General features: G+C 40.3%; 1 protein-coding gene across 4 annotated transcripts in view; it reads right to left on the bottom strand.

Moving 5' to 3' along the window:
• Positions 1-247: 247 nt before the first annotated feature.
• The window catches only part of LMO3 (LIM domain only 3), a 94339-nt gene continuing 73355 nt past the window's right edge, over positions 248-21231 (bottom strand). For all 4 annotated transcript variants that reach the window (XM_042470398.1, XM_042470396.1, XM_042470397.1 and 1 more), the window contains exons 3-4: positions 9719-9844; positions 248-734 (exon numbers count right to left, since the gene is read on the bottom strand). In XM_042470398.1, coding sequence (XP_042326332.1) covers positions 629-734; positions 9719-9844 — 232 coding nt within the window. In that variant the 3' untranslated portion in view covers positions 248-628. The remainder of the gene's footprint in view (positions 735-9718; positions 9845-21231) is intronic.

The following is a 21231-nucleotide window of genomic DNA, read 5'->3' as shown; positions in this document are numbered from 1 at the left end:
TAGATCTTGCTCAACATTTTCGATTAAATAGTTGAAGTGTCGATAAGCATTTTGTGAAGCATGGAGAATAATGTGTGGGATTGGCTCTTAAAATTCTCTCTTTTTTGTTCTTTTTTTGTTTTTACTAGAAAGATACAGCTTTTTCAAAATAGCTGGTAGATACAAGAAAGCATAAATATACAATAAAGTTTGGACACGGATTGTACTAAATGCAACAATACAAATAAGCAAACAGGAACACAAATGGTAACACAATAAAACTGTATTACATTTGTGCTTCAAATATAACAATGCATTATATACATTAGTCCAAAATAAGCATCTCATGCCAAATGACACAAAAAGAAAAGAGAAACCCAAAACAGCAAGCCAAAAACCAAAAACAAACCCCAAACCCTTTCAGCAGTATGTACATTATCTTTTAATAAACATTCAACTGTGAACTGGTGCAATTTCCACTACATATATTTGCAGTCCGCCTTTTATTCCACATGACCATCCTGTCTCCCTATATCTACGCTATTCAGTAGGTTCCGCCATTATTTCTTATATACATGTTGAACAGAAAGAAAAGAACAGAAAAGATAAGACTGTAGTGCTTCAATATTCTTAGGAGTGATGCATCAGATCAGCGAACTTGGGGTGCATACCCTTCTTTCATTAAACCCTCCTCATAGTCCGTCTGGCACAGAATCATGTTGTTCTTTAGGAAAAATTTGTCTCCCACACAAAATCTGAAAATGGAAAAGAGAAAATAAATAAATAAATGAAAAACAGAGGCACTCATTTGCTTTTGCCTACTATCAGACACACCAAACATGGGATGTGTTCTTAAGAACATTGTACTTCACAAAGGGCCAACCATTTCTCATAGAGCAAATCACTGCAATGTATTATCAGGTTGCTGCATCCTTCTAAACATACTGCTTCTGATTTAGTTAGTTAATTTAGTTCTCAAATGAAGCAATAAGTAATTTTAGCAAGTTCCTCCCTGCCTCAGATCTTCAAAAATTATAGAGGTTTTGAAGACTACAATGGACCCTCCACATTTACTAGGGTTAGGGCCCCATGAAAGTGGAAAAACTGCAAGTTAAAAAACACTTTTTTACCAGAGAACAACTCTCTAAGAATCTCTAGGTCTTCCAGTGCAACTCTGTGGTCAACATCTGCTGGAAGCTGACCACAGAATTGCCCTGGATGACCTACAGAAGTCTAGGAATCTATAGGTCGTCTAGTACAACTTCAGGTGAAGATTGGCTAGAAAGTCATACAGTAAGACCTAGAGACTCCTAGGGAGAACATATTAATCAAATCCATGAATAATCAAATTCACAAAAAAGCCACAAACGTGGAGCGCTGACTGAATTAGTAGTTCAGGAATTATTTTGTGAGAAATTCACATGTGGTATTTTTGTATAGAAAACAGCATTTTTTGAGCAAGAATAAGACACTTCAACAAATTACAAAGTCCAGGATTCTGTAGGGTGGAGCCATGGCAGTTGAAAATGAGAGGGAAGAACCAACAAGCTCAGCATGCCCTTTTCCTTTCCTGTGATGCTATTTTGTGCGGGTGTCCTTGTGAGGGACAGAATCCCCAAAGAGGAATTGTTAAATAAAGTTGGGGTGTTCCAAGACAAAACCTCTGCAGTGTACCCAGCAGCCATATTTCCCAATGGGCAAGTGAGCTTCCAGAAAAAAGAAGTGAATGATTTTTTTACATACCTTTATTTACCTACACAAACAAAAGGAAGCAACACATATGCATTTCAGTACATTCAGGGTAGGGAGCAATATCAATAGGAAGTAGATTTCTATACCACTTATCAGTGCACTTAAGCACCCCCTAAGCAGTTTACAATGTGTAAGCTAATTGCCTTCCACAAGCTGGATACTCATTTTAGCGACCTACAGAAGGATGCCAGGCTGAGTGGACCTTGGAGTCCATGGGATCGAACTCACAGACTTGTGGCTATGAATGGCTGAAGTACTGGCCTTTTACCACTGCACCATCAGAGCCAGCATGGTGTAGTCATCTGAGTGTTGGGTTGCAGGCTCTGGGGACCAGAGTTCAATTCCCAGCTCGGCCATGAAACCCACTAGATGATCTTGGGCAAGACACATGCTCTCACCCTCAGGGGAAGGCAATGGCAAAACCCTCAAACAAATTTTGCCAAGAAAAACCCATGATAGGGGTTGCCATAAGTTGGAAATGACATGAAGGCATGCAACAAGAAGTTCACGGTATTGGTGGCTGCCTCTGCTTCTGGTTCAGTATAGAATATTAAGTGCCACAAAAGCTTCATTTGACTGATCAACTCCTCCCATATAATCTACCTGGTAAATTCCAGTCCTCTGCCAGAAGAGGTTCAACAGCTGAATATGCTGTCCAAATTTAAAAAGCATTGAAGACTAGTCTCTTCCAGCAGCCCAATCTAGATGATTTTTAAAACTTTAAATGTTAAATGTAGTTTGTATTAACACATATGGTTTTTTTTCACTCTTTTAAATTGATGTATGTTTTAACTGATATTGTGTTCTTAATTGATGCATATTTGTTGGTCTGTCGCTGTACCCTGCCTGAATCCATGGGGAGAGCTGGGTAAGAAATATTGTTTTTGTTGTTCTTGTTCTTTAGCACAGAAATCAATTGAGTCTATATCTCTACCAGTCCACATTTCAGGCTGAAGAGAGGACATGTGAATCATTCTTCTTATACAACCAAATTACTTTCACATGAGGTGTGGCATGAGTATATCACCTTGGATTGCTTCTACAATGGCCCTTTTTATTGAAAAAAGGAGAGTTCACTTTAAATGGAGCTTAGAGAGAGAGGGGAACCCTTCCCCCTACCCACCCAGGGGTCTTGGGGCACAAAGAAAAGTTTCACTAATGAATGATTTTCCATTGGGCAGGAGGTCATATTCTGTTTGTGGGGAATGCTCCAGCTATAAAAACAGACGAGGAGGAACTACTCGCAGCCATTCCAATTAAACCCAACAGAGTAACCCAAATGAACTTCTTAGCACTGATGCGGATAGATGAAAACTAGTTTCTCCTTAGCTAATTATCCGCTTTTGCTGAGAAAGTATTGTTTAATGCAGTAATGGATTACAATGTTCCTTTTTGTCATATAATTTTCCAAGCAGCGACACGTAGGACACAATTAGGCGCCGAAATAAATGTGTGCGTTGTTTACGGTAGATTTAACAACAGAGTAGCAATGGGAATAGGCTGTGTATGGACTTAATTGTAACAATTTAACCTTCAAATAGCAGTGTCTGGTGTAGTTGACCCAGGAAAAGTACATATAATTACACACGTTGACCTCCCCAACCTTTGATAGTGGGGCCCCCCTTCCCCTCCACCAGTCAGTCAGTTTCTAACCATGTTTGAAGCAGAAATCGGAGGGAATTGTCACAGAGTAAATTGCGTATTGAAAGGAGGCCTTTAATGTTTTGTGAAGTTGTGGGGTTTTAAAGGGAGCAGCAGTTGGACTGATTTACATTTGTAAAGATTGGAATGCTAGACAAACAGCGAACCCATTTATTTTCCAACCGGGTAGCTTTGGAAATTTATCCTTATGCTCACTAAATAGAGTGAGGGGAAAATAGTGTAATAAAAAAGTGGATTGAAAAGAATTAGCTTGGCTCCTGAAGGAAAATTGGGCTGTTTATTTGTGGACTCTCCTCCGCACTGAACCCCCTTCCAACACCCCCTCTCCTTTCTCTTTCTCTCTCCCACATCTCTGGATTAATACTAACTCATGGGGTTTGACGGAAAATGCAGATTATAGAAAGGTCTTGAAAATGTTTAAGTTATTTATGGCCAAGCCAGCTTTATAGAAAAAGTGCATACACACATACCCAGACCCCTCCTACTCTCAGCTTATTTTTAAAAAGGATATTTCATTTTATTCCAACTACATTTTATTGAAACGACCATCTGTAAATAGAGGGCAGAAGAAGAAGATCAGAAACCCCCCCCAAGCTTTTTAAAATTCTAAATCGGTTTGATGTTGTCCAAATTGAAAAATATTATTTTTCTAGACATCGTTTGTTATATTAAAAAGAGTTGGCATAGCATGGGAGGTTTGAGTGTTGGACTAGGAATCTGGAAGACCAGGGTTCAAATCCTTCCTCAGCCATAGGAACCCAGTGGGCGGCCTTGGGAAGTCACACTCTCTCAGCCTTAAAGGAAGGCAAAATCAAAACCCCTCTGAACAAATCATGTGAGGAAAAACACTTGACAGATTCAATTTAAAGCTGCCATAAGTCAGAAATGACTTGAAGGCACACAACAACAAGAATGCTAACCAGGGTTGCCAGTTCTTAGAGCTTTTCTTTTTTCCCCCCAGTCATCAGTCCACAGATGGGCAAGAGCACAGCCTTTGAAAATGTGTCTTTCCCATCTGTTAGTCTTGTTTTATTTGAATTACATACTCTGTGCAAATAGGATTGATACGCAGTGTCTCCTCTTTAATGACGTTACTAGGGACTTTATCACATGGGGAAATTGAGGGTTTAAACAGTGATTATCCTGGGAAAATTTTGTGATTGGGATTGCAATTTTTACACTCCGCTGCAATTAAGCATCATCATCCAAGGAATAACCAGCAACAAATCATTCATGGGAATAATGGAAATCCCATGCATGATTTGTTGCTGGTTATTCCCTGGTTATTCCTTGGATAATGATGCTTTAATCACGATGTGTGTGAAAATCTTAATCACAATCGCACAATTTTCGCAGGATGATCACCGTTTAAACACCTAATTTCACCCCAATTTCACCCAGTGTGATAAAGTCCTAGGACTAGGAGAAAGAGGACATTCTGTCTGCTCCCTGCCTCATGCTGGTCACATTATAAGCATTAATGGAGGATAGTCAGGATGGAGGCCTGTTACTCTTGCACATCACTGATGATGCATGATCACTTCATGTATTCCTTTTCAGAGCTAGCTCAACTGCTCCATGAGACCAACTTAGGCACACTTTTACCTCTGCTGACAAATGCAGCAATGGCAAATAGTACTAACAGGGACACTACAAGCCAAGTGTTTTGTGTGTGTGTTTTGTCTGAGGGCGTGTGGTTGCTTTCTCCAATGAAAAGCTCACTGACAGATGAGAAATGTCAATTAGTGTCTGCAGCTGGTGGTGGGTGGAACCAGAAGGGGAAAAATGGAGAGACCTTGAAGGATTCAATAGCATTACCCTCACCCCCTGCATTCTGCATCTCTTTCAGTCTCTTTCATACACTTTCTCTTACTCCAATCCTGTTACAGACAATCAGTGCTTGTAAACATAAAATTTCTTGCAGGTGGGAAGTTTAGGACCATGGACAACACGCAGCCTGATAAGACTCCCCATGCATAGAAAAATAATAAGTTGTGAGCCTCCTTGGGACTTTTTCTGGGAGAAAGGCAGCATAAAAATGAAATGAAATAAAATAATAATAAAATACTGCTCCATGTAACTAGCTGTTACTGGAAAAGAAATGCAGCACACTGTGCATCAGAATTCAAAGTTCAGTGTACTAGATTTGGATATATACATGGCAGCAGGGTGGAGTAGTGATAGGTACAAAAGGGAATTGCAAGATATTCTTCCATATTACCAAGTATGCCCTAAATACCATGGCTGAGATCCTAGATCACCTACTGTGTCTAAATAACTTAGTGTTGCCTCTCTTCCACTCCTATTCTATTGAGCATTGGCCACTGTGAGCGATGGAGGTCTGTTCTCCTGTCAACGGAGGTGCAACATACAGATATTTCCACACCTTCCCTTTAGGGATCTCCAGTGTGACAATCTGAAGTAGGATCCCTGCCACAATCCCTGCTTCTGTATGAGGGGGTGGAAACATCAGTATGCTGCACCTCAGTCAATCAGAGAACAGAATTTTATTGCTCATAGTGGCTGCTTTCCAATAAAGCAGGGCCAGGAGATTTTTATGGTGCTGGCAACAGTGCCACAATTGTGAATATGCAGAGGCTGTGAAAGTGAATCAGTGCCAGATGCTATTCTGCTTTGGTCAGGTCTCACCTGGAATACTGTGTCCAGTTCTGGACACCACAGTGCAAGAGAGATATTGACAAATAAGCATGTCTAGAGGAGGGAGATCAAAATGGTGAAAGGTCTGGAAATCATGTCCTATGAGGAGCACCTTAGGGAGCTGGGTATGCTTAGCCTGAGGCAGAGAAGGTTAAGAAGTGACATGATAGCCATGTTTAAGTATTTGAAGGGATATCATATTGTGGATGGAACAAGCTTGTTTTCTGCTGTTCCAGAAGATAAGACACAGAGCATTGGATTCAAACTACAGTGGACCCTTGTTATACGCTGGGGTTTGGTTCCAAGATCCACCGTGTATAACAAAATCCGTGTATGCTCAAGTCCCATTAAACATAATGACATAGCAAAATGGTGTCCCTTATAAAAAGTGGAAAATCAAGGTTTGATATTTGAAATTTATACTTTTTTGGAACATTTTCAAACCGTGTATGCTTGAATCCGTGTATAATAGATCCGTGTATAAGGAGGGCTGACTGTACAAGAAAAGAGACTTCACTTAAACATTAGGAAGTCGTTCCTGACAGCAAGAGCTGTTTGACAGTGGAATATGCTACCTATGAGTGTGATGGAGTCTCCTTCTTTGGAGGTCTTTAAACAGAGGCTGGATGGCCAACTGTTGAGGGTGCTTTGATTGTGTATTCCTGCATGTCAGGGGGTTGGAGTGGATGGCTCTTGTGGCATCTTCCAACTCTATGATTCTATGGTTACACATCTATAACTGCAATAGTAAATTCCAGTCCACTTGCTCACCAAGTTCTTGCTTCCCTCCCTTCACCTGTCATTTCATGATGACTCCTTCCATGTTGTGTTTTCCCCATTTCTCTCCTTCATTGTCTTTTCTCTCTTACTTCATCTGGCACTTTCATTTCCACTATCATTGGCTACTCCTTCCTCTGTGCCACCTCCATTCTTTCCCCTTCCCTGTCTGGCTTACTGTCCTTCCTGCGTGCATCTTGGTCTTCATCATACTCCTGGCTTCTTGTCTTGGTAAGACAGGAGATTGCATACACATGCCACCTCTGGGTTCAGGCCTGAAATTCTTCAGAAATTTTGTTAACATCCTACATAGTGGAACAAGCAATTTTGCCCCTTGAAATCCTCTCTACTTCACTCTACTACATCATTCACTCTGGTACTTTCCAATATTTCTGTTACTGTACATAAAATCCCTACCTTGGTCACAGAAATGATAGCCTCTTAACTTCTGCTTTGTAAAGAGGGGTTATTTTTTGAAGGAAATTAAGATATACACAAACACCAGTCTTTAACTAAATTCCTTTCCCATCACCTTTTTATGTGCTGTTGGTAACAAAAATTACCTGCCTTGCTTGACTGATAAAGATTAGCTGACTTCTTCCATTAAAGAAGTTTGTCTTGTATGGGATGAAGTGACAAGACAATAACTAAGTGCTAATTGTGCATAACCAACACTAAAGATATGCAGCCCCATTACTGCATGCAATAAATGGAGCGAACAACAAGAACATATTAGGCACTTTTAATAATGACACTAGAACAGTGGTTTAGCACAACGAGGATAGGAAAAGCTTTTGAGCTTCAATTCAAAAGAGTGTTAAATTATTTCTTACTTGAATGGATTCTACTGGTAGAGTAAGAATGACCTTATTTTGAATGCGGGCTCTTTAGTTCTGCACCAAAACAAGGCTGATGTATAACAACTGTAAATGGCCCTGTAACTTCTAATTGCTTACCGTTATTACATAGTTTAAACAGTGGTTATTACTTGTCTGATATTTTAATTTTCTGCACAACGTGATGAAAAAAAGGTCAATTTGGCTTTGTTTTAGACTGTAATTGTAGAAAGCTATAATTATGGCAGCTGCAGAATTCACATTGCATGAGGGACACTTGACTATGTAATAAAAAAAGTTACTATGTTGTAACCGAACAAAGTAGAACAGCAGGGTTTGATTAACCCCATCTGGGGGTGGACAAATATGCCTGCTTCTAGTCTGTGTTAGTTCGGCAAGTTTACACCCATAGGTTAGTTCTGTTTTCAAGGTTTAATTGATTTTAAAAAATTCTCAAAATTTATGTATTTTTAAATGTTCATTTCCCCCCTTAAAATAACACTTAAATGTTCAATCTGGAGAACTGTAAAATCTGGGGGCAGTTATGTTGCAATCTGTAAGGCAGTCAAAGTACGTACTGCAGATTCATTGATTTTGCAATTATAATGATGGTGTTCTTCAAACATTCCTGTTCGCACACATTGATGATATTATGGGATCAATTCACAAGCCTTCTAAAGGCTAGAGCTACGTGTTTTGTAGAGAAAATGGCACCTCACTCTGTATCAAGTTGGTACGCAAGACCAGCCAGTCCTGACATGCAACAAAGCAAGGTAGGAACTGATGGTGCTGGAAGAGGAGATCCAAGAGCAAATGGGTCTGAGATCAACAAAAGACCACACTTTCACTAAAAGCCAAAATTAATGCATTGAGCATATCAGAAGATGACATGACTCACTGGAAAAGATGACAATGCTCAATAAAGTAGAAGGCAAAAGGGAGGAAAGGAAGGCCATGTTACATGACTCAGTCAAGGAAGCCATGATTCTGAAATTGAAAGACCTGAACAGGGCTACTGATGACTGGGGCTCATGGTGGTCTCTTATTCATAGGGTTGTCATATAGTGAAGCTGACTTGACAGCATATAACAACAACATGGATGGACAAGGAAAGCACAATTTGAATTTTGTTTTTGGTAGCAAAACATCTTGGGTTGACACTATTTGCTAAGGAAAATGGCATTCTAGTTTTGGCTCTCCCCCTGTACCAAGGAGACAACTTGGTTCTAGGTGTGCTGGATATATACAAAGAGCAGAGCATGGAAAAATTATTGTTTGTACAACCTTCACCATGTTAGCTGCAGAATTCTGGTCCAAAAAGTAACCTTTTCAAGCTCTGGGGATAAGACCAAGAGGGGAGTGGGAGAAGAATACTTGTGCACAGTTGATCCTACAGTCATAGGCAACATCTGGCAAGATATTTCATACTTCTCAAGTCAAATGTCCAAAGGAACAGCCTTGCATGATTTTGATAGAGCTATAAGTTGTGCCAACATTTTTGATAGGATATAAAAATCGACATGGCTAATGCTTAAACTTTCTTCCATTTTCGGGCATTTTGTATACTTTGCAAATATGCCTGCAGAATACAAACTCCTCTACAGATGCTGCCATTTATTTCCTTGAAAGAACACTTTTGTCTAGAAAACAAGCTGCAACTCATGAGTAAATAATCATACATAGGACTTTTGGGTCTATATGCTTGCATGGGCCACAATCAGAGTTTACTGAGGCTGCTGCTAACCGAAGTTTACTGAATTTGCTCCTTAAACCAAAAGCAAAATTATTCAGTCATCATATGAGAAGAGAAGAAGAGAGCAAGCAACTCCATGGTTCACACTTATTATGTTAAATCATACAGCTTAGCATTATTCTGAACATGATCAGTGTGATGATCACAATGGCACATGTGATAACATCCCTAAATGGCCCAAGCCAGTCCAAGCTGGTTGTACCCGGAGGATGAGAGCAAGAAACTGTACCCATTGCCATATATTCTAGGTCAGTGCCAAGTTGGTTTTAACACATGGAAGGGGTCCAAGAAACTCTCTTACCTCTGATTACAAAGTTGACATGCAAAGCAGTCCAGGTGGTAAACATTGTCCTTGGCTCTCATCACCATTTCAAAAGCAGGGATGAGTTTGCTGCAGGCTGCACAGTTTCCTGTAACACCAAATAACCTAAAGGGGGGGGGAAGACATACACACAGAAAAAAGACGGGACACAAGTTTGGTTGGAATTAATATATAAATAGATTATTTTAAAATATAGGTTATTTTTTAATATATATATATACAGAGTACCCAACAGTCACATCTGTATTGTACCTTTTCAAGAGGGATAAAACACTGGCTGAGATTTTAATTCAAGAAGCCAGAGTGTAACATACTGCCTGTTCAGTTCTGTTTCCCCTATCCCCCTGCACTTGCAAACCCTGGCAGGCCCCTCTGTTGCTGTTGTTTGCTAGCCTGGTGGGCTGGGGGGAGGAAGAAATAAAGGCAATAAAGAAATTGATCTCTGCTTGGAGAGGGGAAAAACAAGGATGTATACATAGATTTCCCCAGGAGACCAGAGCAGTTGCATCTCTATCATCTCAACTGTGTCCCTGTCCTTCTGCTTTCTTCCCTACCCCACTGGTAAACCAAAGGGCTGTGGACTCTCCCCAGGCTCACCCGTTGCGAGGGAGACACATATTTTGAATAAAGAGCTGTGGACCCTCCCTGGGATAACCAATTGTTTGTGAGGGCACATATTTTGGAAAAACAGCTCTGGACCCTACCCGGGCTAACCAGTTGTGTGTGAGAGCACATATTTTGTACATAGAGCTGTGGACCCTTGCCAGGCTAACCAATTGTGGAGGGCACATATTTTGGACAACTATTTTGGCAAAAGGCAAAGGAATAGCTCTCTGGAACCCATCTAGAAGGACAAAAGTAAGAATTAGCTACACTTAATGGACATACATATAACTAAGAGGGTGCCCAACATATGATTTCATGATGAGATTATGTTTCCCCTGGACATAATGAGGTACAACTGCATTTCTATATCAGCGTAGAAGTAAAACCTCTTCCCATTCATATTGGCTTTAGAGTCATAACCTTTGCACAAGTTATCAGAAGGATATGGGACTATGAACAATACTTTGAAGTGTGCCTTTTCTCCCTAAGTTTCAAATATATATATAACAAGTCTTCAGTACATAGTTTTCTAGACCAGACTTGTTAGTGCAGGTAGAAACAGTGTTGTCATTCAGCCGGTTCACCCAAAATTGGTTGGATTTGCCAAACTGCTTGTTGTGGGGACAGCAAATGAGATGTTTCACTGCATCCTCCTTCCCACCCCCCACATGGCACATGCTTTGATTCACTCTCAACCACCCTCTCCAGCAACAGCAGCAGTGGGAGCAGAAAAAAGCCACAGCAGAGTGCAGCAAAGGCTAAGGAAATAGAGAAAGGGATTAGATAATTGTCTCACAAGTAGCCCCTGCCATAGAAGGAAAGGTAGGAAGGAGAAAGAGGGAGAGGGAGAGGGAGAGGGAGAGGGAGAGGGAGGGAGGGGAGAGAGAGAGAGAGAGAGAGAGAGAGATCATTCAACAATGGCATGGATTCAAGGGTGGCTCTGTCTGCTAGTAGATGATAGAAATGGCTCCTCAGATTTCACTGTAAATATGGGAATCTGCTGTAAAACCTTGGCCTCAGTGCTATTTATTTATAACACACATGCTTTAGCATGAGAGGAAATAATACTTCGGTACCAGTGGGGAGAAGCTACTATTCTAGTCATTTCTGACACCTAGTGCTAAAAGCTTTACCATTATTAAAGAACATTTTATGAAGAAGTCATTTAAAGCGTCAGAAAGCATTAGTGGTTCATGCACCTTACAACCCTACACCATGCTTATAGCTATGATTATGTTATTCAAGTAGCCTATTAAAGTAAATGAGGCAGTCAACTATATATAGCCACATTAGGCGTGCAGCTACATTATATTGTAGGAACAATTTCAGATCTTTTCTAAAATGTTTTAATTTTGGTGTTAACATTTTTCTCTTTGCAGAACAGGTGTGTATTACCCCTGACACATATACACATACACACACACATATCCCACACCAGCCACATGGTTGGTCAAAGCATTTTCTCCCTTTTCTAAACTGGTATGTTACAAATAATAAAATAATCCTACATACATTGGGAGATATAATTATAATACGGGAAGATTATAAACTTTGGGGTTTTGTTGGGTTTTTTTAACGGCACAAACCACCAATCTTTGAAACCAACTTTAATGTAAAGCTTCTTAATACATGTGCATGATTTTTTTTTTAAAAAAAGCAATTCTCTCTTCTCTGTATAGCAGTTAATGCCATTTTCAAGTATGATAGAAAATAGATGAAAATGCCACATCTGCCGCTTTCCTTTTTGCTCTTCAACATCAGGCTGACAGCAGAAAAATATAATGGCTCTCAAGGGAAACACTAAATTAAAAGCAGTTCTAAGCTAATGAATTCAAAGGTACTACAGTAGAAAACTTGGTTTGGCAACACACACAAATGAATGCAAACCTTCCCATTTGGTAGACCTGAACCAGCTATGCCGGTAAGCCCACTGAGCTCTGATACCAGCTCAATATGCACATTTTGCATAATACATGTGGCATGTTTATTTTTAAAGTTCTGAACCATTTTTTGCTCATTGTCTGATGGGCTGATTTTTTTTTAAAGTTCAGAGACAAACCAAAAAACAACAAAAATCCCAAGTCTTAATCATCAGCATTTCTATGTTCAACAGATTTATTATTCAAGCTCGTGTCAACTTCATTTTCCTAGTTGTGAAGACTGATGATTAACATTATGCACACACACACACATGCACACACACACATATACATACATACAAACACTTTTTGTCCCTAAAGACTCTGTCCCATCAGTTCACAGACGTGGTTTCTTGCAACGTTAAGTGGAAAAGGGCTGAAACAGACCGCTTCGTGACCCAATCCTATTAAAGACAAGGTGAAACCACAGAAATAGCTCATAAAGAAATTAAAAATAATCCTAGAAAAGGTATGATTTGCACTTGGCACTGGAGCTTTCAATTCATCCTTGCAATCATCTTTGGTGGCGCAGTGGTTAAATACTGTACTGCAGCCATTCACTCAAAACCATAAGGTTGCGAGTTCAAGAACAGCAAAAGGGCTCAAGCTTGACTCAGGCTTGCATCCTTCTGAGGTCGCTAAAATGAGTACCCAGATTGTTGGGGACAAATTAGCTTACCATTGTAAACCGCTTAGACACTGCTTAGGCGGTATGAAGTGGTATATAAATGAAACTTGTTAGCTTTGTTTGTATGTCCTTGTCTAGGTGGCCAGTTGTCTTACTCCATGGAGGATTATCCTCAGTTTGAAAGGCTGTCCCGTCACAATCTTTTAAAAAATATATGGAGGGATAGTAGTGCCTTGATATTTTTTTTTTTTTTAAATTACTGTTTTATAAAATTCTGGCTGGCATCCTGCTCAGCATTTATGATGTTGCTAGCTAGACTTATGACCACTTGAATTTTGCCATTTGTGTTTATGATTGCCGTAGTTGCAAATGCTGTGCAGGACCCACCTTAAAAGCCAAACCCACCCCAAAAAGTTCTGCAGCACTGAAAAGCAAGATGCTGAAGGATGGCATGTCTAGCTCCCTCCTGCCAGTGAGCTATAGTGAGACAAGCAGTTGTGGTGGCTTTCTGGCTTTTAAGGTGGGTCTTCAGGGGATCAGACTGGGAGAGTGATCATATCTATGTCTGTCGTGCAGGCTCTTGGCCTTCATCTATAGATTTCAGCTAGCACAGGCAAAATGAATGGATCATAGTATCCTATTTGTCACCCCTTGCTGCTTTTTGATAATGCATTTCTACTTGTTTGATGTGTGAATGACTGCCCTACTCATATATCATTATACCTCTTAGAAAATAATGATAGCATGATACTTTAAGTTTACTTCCTCTGCCTCAAGCAATATCTATCATACAGGACAGTTATTGACAGTGGAGCCAAAACTGCCACTGCCACCGGTTCCCAGTCTAGATTATGGATGGACACCATTAGAAGAACTTTTAGATCTGTATGGGCCAAGTGATGCACAGCCCAAACCCTGGTTCTGGTGCAACAAGGCTGGACAATGTTCAGCGCATTTAACACCAGAACATACATTTACAAAAGTTGCTACTTGCTCTGGATCACCAGGCAGCTGTCTAAAATGCATTCCTTCCACTGAGCCACTAGTCACTAACTCTGAGATCAGAAAGAGACACCCAGTCATATGATTGAGGGTGGTTGTCTCATTCTGACCTCAGAGCAAAGCAATCCGTAATGTTGGTGGTGGATGAAAGACAAAAGACAGATACTGAAGGCACAATTTCAAACAGTTCCAGTGAGAAAGAAAAATGGGAGGTGTCTCAAGTAACCAGGACGGATGACTAAGGAACTTTCAACTGAACTGAGTTTGAAACGGAACATGTATAAGAAATGGAAAAAGGGGGAAATCACAAAAAAGGAATTCAAAGAAATAGCAGGCATGTGTAGGGGTAAAGTCAGAAAAGCTAAAGCGCAGAATGAGCTCAGGCTTGCTAGAGAGGTTAAGAACAACAAAAAGGGCTTTTTTGGATATGTCCGCAGCAAAAGGAAGAAGAAGGAAACGATAGGGCCACTGTGTGGAGAAGATGGCAAAATGCTAACAGAAGACAGAGAAAAGGCAGAATTACTCAACACCTTCTTTGCCTCAGTCTTCTCAGAAAAGGCAAAGGGTGCTCAACCTGAAGATAATGGAGCAGAGGACAGAACAGGGGAATTTCAGCACAGAATAAGTAAAGAGATAGTAGAAGAATACCTTGTTAATCTAAATGAATTTAAGTTTCCAGGACCAGATGAACCACATCCAAGGGTACTAAAAGAACTGGCAAATGTAATATCGAAGCCATTGGCAATCATATTTGAAAACTCCTGGAAAACAGGAGAAGTCCCAGCAGACTGGAGGAGGGCAAACGTTGTCCCCATCTTTAAAAAGGGGAAAAAAGAGGATCCCAACAATTATCGTCCAGTCAGTCTGACATCAATACCAGGAAAGATTCTGGAACAGATCATTAAACAAAGAATCTGTGAAAATCTAGAAGGCAATGCCATAATCACAAAAAGTCAATATGGGTTTCAGAGAAACAAGTCATGCTAGACAAATCTGATCTCTTTCTTTGATAAAATTACCAGCTTGGTAGATGAAGGGAATGCTGTGGATATAGTATATCTTGATTTCACTAAGGCCTTTGACAAGGTTTCCCATGATATTCTTGCAAACAAGCTTGTAAAATGTGGGCTAGACAAAGGAACTGTTAAATGGATCTGTAATTGGTTGACTGGTCGAAACCAAAGGGTGCTCAACAATGGCTCTTTTTCCTCCTGGAGGGAAGTGACCAGTGGGGTCCCACAGGGCTCTGTCCTGGGCCCAGTGTTATTCAACATCTTTATCAATGATCTGGATGACAGAATTGGGAGCATACTTATCAAATTTGCAGATGACACCAAATTAGGAGGAATAGCTAATACTCCAGAGGACAGGATCAACATTCAAAATGATCTGAATAGACTAGAAAGCTGGGCCAAAGCTAACAAAATGAAATTCAACACAGAGAAATGTAAGGTACTGCACTTAGGGCAGAGAAATGAAATGCACAGATATAGGATGGGAGACACATGGCTGAAGGAAAGTACATGTGAAAGGGATCTAGGAGTCCAAGTAGATGATAAGTTGAACATGAGTCAACAATGCGATGCGGCAGCTAAAAAGGCCAATGCAATTTTAGGCTGCATCAATAAAAGTATAGTGTCTAGATCAAGAGAAATAATTGTTCCATTGTATTCTGCTCTGGTCAGGCCCCACCTGGAATATTGTGTCCAGTTCTGGGCACCACAATTCAAAAAGGACATTGAGAAACTGGAGCGTGTCCAGAGGAGGGCGACTAAAATGGTGAAAGGTCTGGAAACAATGCCCTATGAGGAACGACTCAGGGAGCTGGGGATGTTTAGCCTGGAGAAGAGAAGGTTAAGAGGTGATATGATAGCCCTGTTTAAATATTTGAAAGGATGTCATATTGAGGAGGGAGCAAGCTTGTTCTGCTGCTCCAGAGAACAGGACCCGGAACAATGGATGCAAGCTACAGGAAAAGAGATTCCACCTCAACATTAGGAAGAACTTCCTGACAGTAAGGGCTGTTCGACAGTGGAACACACTCCCTCGAAGTGTAGTGGAATCTCCCTCCTTGGAGGTCTTTAAGCAGAGGCTAGATGGCCATCTGTTGGGGATGCTTTGATTTGGATTTCCTGCATGGCAGGGGGTTGGACTGGATGGCCCATGCGGTCTCTTCCAACTCTATGATTCTATGATTCTATGATTCTATGCATGGGGTGGCTCAGTGAGCCACATATGTGACCAGCCACCCCACATTGGCATGGCAGACCTTTAAAATAGGGGACAGCCAGGGCAGCTCTGGGGCCAGGATACTCTGGGCTGTCCTTGGCCAGTTGATGTAGCCTGATCCACGAAGCAAGTCCTATTCCTTTACATGAAGCTTTGGCATGGAACAGATAGGCAAAATTAAGTGATTTCTAACTTCTTTGAAGGCATGCCTCCACAGCGGGTGGAAACCAAAGCTGCACTCTGGGGCTGAAAACTGGAGCTAACAGAACCTGAGATAGTCTGACTCAAGGCAGAAGATGTGCATCTTCACACCTTTATATAAATGTTCTATGTGAGTGCGGGGCTGTGGCAAAGCAAAGAAATGAAATTGCAACAACTCCATAGATTTAATTACAACATACACAAACTGGATAGTCCAAGAGGGAGGCATGGGGTAAAGTGGACATGTAGGGGGGCCTCCATGTTTATGCTTTGCCTATGTATCATTTGCACACCAATGTACAGTACAGTTGGAACATCACACATGTGACTGTGGGGCCAATCAAAGGTGTAGCCATCCAATGGGATGGTCTCTGGGTGAACATGGGAGGTACCTGGAGGTACCGGCAGTGTGTACATGTATAGTGGAGAGGCAACAACAACAACAACAACAACACCCAGCAGTGTGTCTTAATGCCATGACATGTGCCAGGACTGTATGCATTTGGCTGACCTTGGGTGTAGGTAGTGTGGGCAGTGGAGTTTTGACCCACTTTGGGGGAAAAGGATGATTGAGGTGCTTTTTCCTGCTCATCTGTTCTGGCCCTTTACCTCAAGTATATTTGCACAGTTATATTCTTAAGATCCTGCTGTAAAGTTGAGAAGCTGTCACAGTGATGTATTTGATGGTTGGTAAGCTGAATTGGTGTTTCCTTGCTATGCTGGGTTCTCTAAGAGGTATGCAGCAATCATACAATTAAAAGAAGTCTGAACTTTCAGACCTGTAACTCGTCTGCATCTCCTCTTCTTTCTTCTGCTGCCCAAGCCAGTTGGGAGGAGTGAAATGAGGGTTCCCTGTGCAGAAGGGGCAGGGGGAACCCAACAAGGAAATGTGATACTTTATTTAATAATTTGCAAGCTCTTTAAAGGTTGCAAGTCTAATTGACTGATAAAAATGGAGTAGGCAAAGACCATCCAAAAAAAGAAGAAAGAAAGCCTGTGGGTATTCTTGAAATAGCTACCCAGAAAAGTTCAGAGGTTGGAATGAACACAGGGATGGAGACTCTGTGGCCTTCTATACAATTCTGCACTGGTGAATTGCAGCTCCCAGCAATCCTCATCATTGGCTATATTAGGAAAGGTTTTTAAGGCTTGCAAGCTATCAAAGCCAGACAATTCCCATTTCAGAATGAATATGTGACAAGCAATAATATTACCTGTAACACAATGGCTGCCTTTCTGTCAGTGTGTTACAATGTTGTGAGTTAGACTTGGGACATTGTAACTGCTTCACATTCTCATTTACAATTGTGACACTACTGTATTGCCAAGACCACAAAAGAACCCTGAAGCCCACCTTAAAAGCCAGTCAGCCATTTGGAGCAATGGAAATCTACTGCTACCAAGTGGGGCACTGCAGATGACATGACCAGCCCCAGCCTGCCAGTGAGTGACACTGTGGAGACCAGAAATAGGGACCCCTGCAGAGATCTATTGTAATTATTCACTGCAAAGTTGTTTGATGGCAGGGGAGAGCTGGTCACATCTCTTGATTCTATGATTCTTGCTGTACCCTGCTTGGCAGCAGCACAGGCCTATTTCACTCTGGATGACTGGCTTTTAAAGTGGGTTTCAGGGGATAGATGGGAGAGTAAAAGCATAGCTACAACATTGTGACTGAATGTCTGATGCAGGATCTCAGCCACTGCTTTTAGGGTAACAAAGAGTGAATCTACACTGTAGAAATAGTATAATTTAACACCACATCAACTGCCATGGCTCCATCCTATAGAATCCTGGGACTTGTGGTTTTGTGAGGTACCAGCACTCTTTGGCGAGAAGATACAAATCCCAGGATACCATAGGATGGAGCAACAGCACTTAGCATGTGTCATGCTGCATTACATCTACAGTTGATTCTTAATTGTGTTACTTAAAATACCAAAATAAACACACAAACAAAACACCTCGTGATGTTATTATTTTAGTGAAACAATTACTTTTAAACAATTTTGGGTGATGGTGGTGGAGATAATTTGTGTAAATTTGGGGGACTTTTTATGATTAAAAACATTTTCAAAATAACAATGAAGGTAACATGTTCATGATATGTCACTATTTGCTCAACAAGTACTGTTAACAATATGAGGAACAAATTCCTTGTTCTAAGTAAGTTAAAATCCTCTGGGGAAGTTAGACAGTGGCACAGGTTTTCTATGTCTTTTAATTAAATCTTACATGTTGCCTTGGATTTCATTATTAAAAGACTCCCAATTTTTAACAGAATTCTTTTAAATAAGATGTATACAAGATGGGAGTAATGGTGACTAGATGTGCACCACTCAGATTTCTATACGCTGCGGCAAGTTATGTGTAAGGAAAGACAGCAGGGTGTGTGTGCTAAGAATAGGAATGTTCTTCAATCAAACTATAGCTATTCCTTGAGATTTACCACCACAGTAGGTAAAGCTGATCCAAAAGATTGAGCAATTGTGGGACAAAAATGGAATGAAGCTTGCAGAATTCAGGCAAAAGGAGGTAGAGATGCAAATCCTTGACTGTTTGATCCTTATGTGTAAGAATGAATAATTACTGTAGTTTTCTGCACAAGAAAGCAAAACTTCTGTGCATTTTTGTTTCCTTACTTGATTGCCCCAAAATGTTCCAGAAAACACAAACTTTTTAAAACAGAAAAACGATGTGTCTTTCTGTGCAGAAATGAATACTAAAGAATATTCTTTACATCCCTAAAAGCAGATGACCCAAGTCAATTTGATTGGGGTGTGAGGATGCAACATAATATTGTAAAAGGTTCAGGAAAGGCTCCTCAGAGAAGTAAACTACAATAAATAATTAATTAAGTAAATAACTGAACTTCAAAGAACCAAACTCCTTAGGAGGGGAAGAAATAGATTATGGTCAGAATATGTACCCCACCTCCTACACCAGTTTATATTATGTAAAACACTCTTGGGCTGAGATGCTACATTGTCCCAGCATTACATATAGGGGTGTAATTCTTTACTAAGTTTCCTTTTGAAGGTAGTAATGAGTAATTTCAACAATTTTCTTCCCGCTGTAAGAAAGTCTTTAAAAACCACATAGTTTTTGAAGGCTATTCGTAACTCTGGACTTACTCTGTGCAAAATTCACACATGTTTGTGTTGCACAGAAAACAGGATTTTCTGAAAAGGAAACAGCATTTTCTGTGTGGAACGTAATATTTCAATACTGAACTATTAATTTCTCTGCAGAAAAAAAGCTGTGATTGGGGATTTATTCTGCGTAGAATGCTTGCATGGCTGATTTGCATAGAAAACATTATTTGCTGCATTGGAAATAATATTTCAATGTATAAATATTAATTCCTGTGCAGAAATTGCTGTTTTCTGCATTGAAAATGTTAGAAACTAGTCTTTGAAAGGCTGAAAAGGACTGAGACACACTCTCAGTGGGGAATCCCATTAAAGCTGCTTCCCTCAACCTTGAAACCTTCCAGATTTTTTTCCATATACTTTTTTATTAAGTTTTTAACATAATAAAATACACTCAATAGTGATATTTTGGAATGCATGTAGAATGGGACTGATGGCAGTTGGAAGGTGCCAACTCAAGCTGCCATAAGTCTTAACACTTTTCAGTGTGAGAAAGGGAACACTATGGACTAGATCAGTGATTCCCAAACTCTGGTCCTCCAGGTGTTTTGGATTTCATCTCCCATAAGCCTCAGCCATCTTGGCCAGTGGTCTGGGATTCTGGGAGTTGAAGTCCAAAACACCTTGAAGGCCAAAGTTTGGGAACCACTGGACTAAATGGTTGTGTGCATGTCAGTGTTATACAGTTGGAAATCAGAGAGTTGGAAGAACTCACAATGGCTGTCCAGTTCATGCAGGAAATCAGTCTTTATAGATAGCTTTTAGAGTACCATTATATTGTTCCAATACCTCTTCTCTGGAATGGCATGACAAAAAAAACTGATGTAAGAAAGCATGAAGAAATACTGGACAAGTTCCTTCATCAAGCTTGTGTACACTCATATAGTTATGCAGTTGTGCTATACCACCTTTGTGCTGAATATTGATATTGTGCAACGAACTCTGTATTTGGCAGTGTGCTTGCTTATTGACCCATTGTGCAATGGGAAATTTGTAATGGCTGTTTCTACAATTCTAGTGAATCAAATAGTACCTTGAAGAATGGTACAAATGGTTATGTACCACTCAAGAACAGGCAATAGCATCTGGAATGGTTACAACTATGGCACTATGTTTATGGAAGCATAAAGAATATTGTCTGTTACTTAGAGCCCCCCCCCCCCCAAAATAAATTGTATATCACATTCACATGTGTAAAGAAACTGGTGTGTTTGATACCAGCTATATCTTGCCACTGCATAAAGCAATAAAGAAATTTTCAGAAAACCATTGAGAGGCACATTGAAACCAGCAAAGTGGCTTAAACAATATTATCAACTTTAAAATGCCTAGGCAAAAAACTTAACTTTTAACCAGGCATCAAAAAGATCATACACGCCAAAATCCAAAATTGTTCATGTGGGTCGCTAGGATAGTGATTCCTTTTCTTTCCAAAGTTCAGTGTACACAAAGTTTGTTTCATGCAAAAAATTATTTAAAATGTGTATAAAAAGACTTTCAGAATATGTGTGTAAGGTGTATATGAAGCATAAGTGAATTTAATATTTAGACTTCAGTCCCATCGCTAAGATATCTCATTATGTATCCACAAATATTCCAAAAATCTGAAATCCCAAGCACTTCTTGTCCCAAGTATTTTGGATAAGGGAGACTCATACTGTAACATCGTACTTCTATGAAGGAGGCATTCCAAGTTAGGGGGCAAACAAGATAGAAGACTTTCTTGTGATCACATACTGAACTTCTTCTAATGAG

The sequence above is a fragment of the Sceloporus undulatus genome, chromosome 5 (genome assembly GCF_019175285.1).
Source record: "Sceloporus undulatus isolate JIND9_A2432 ecotype Alabama chromosome 5, SceUnd_v1.1, whole genome shotgun sequence".
NCBI lineage: Eukaryota > Metazoa > Chordata > Lepidosauria > Squamata > Phrynosomatidae > Sceloporus > Sceloporus undulatus.
Note: the sequence above shows the minus strand (reverse complement) of the source record. Positions and strands in the feature narration are given on the sequence as shown.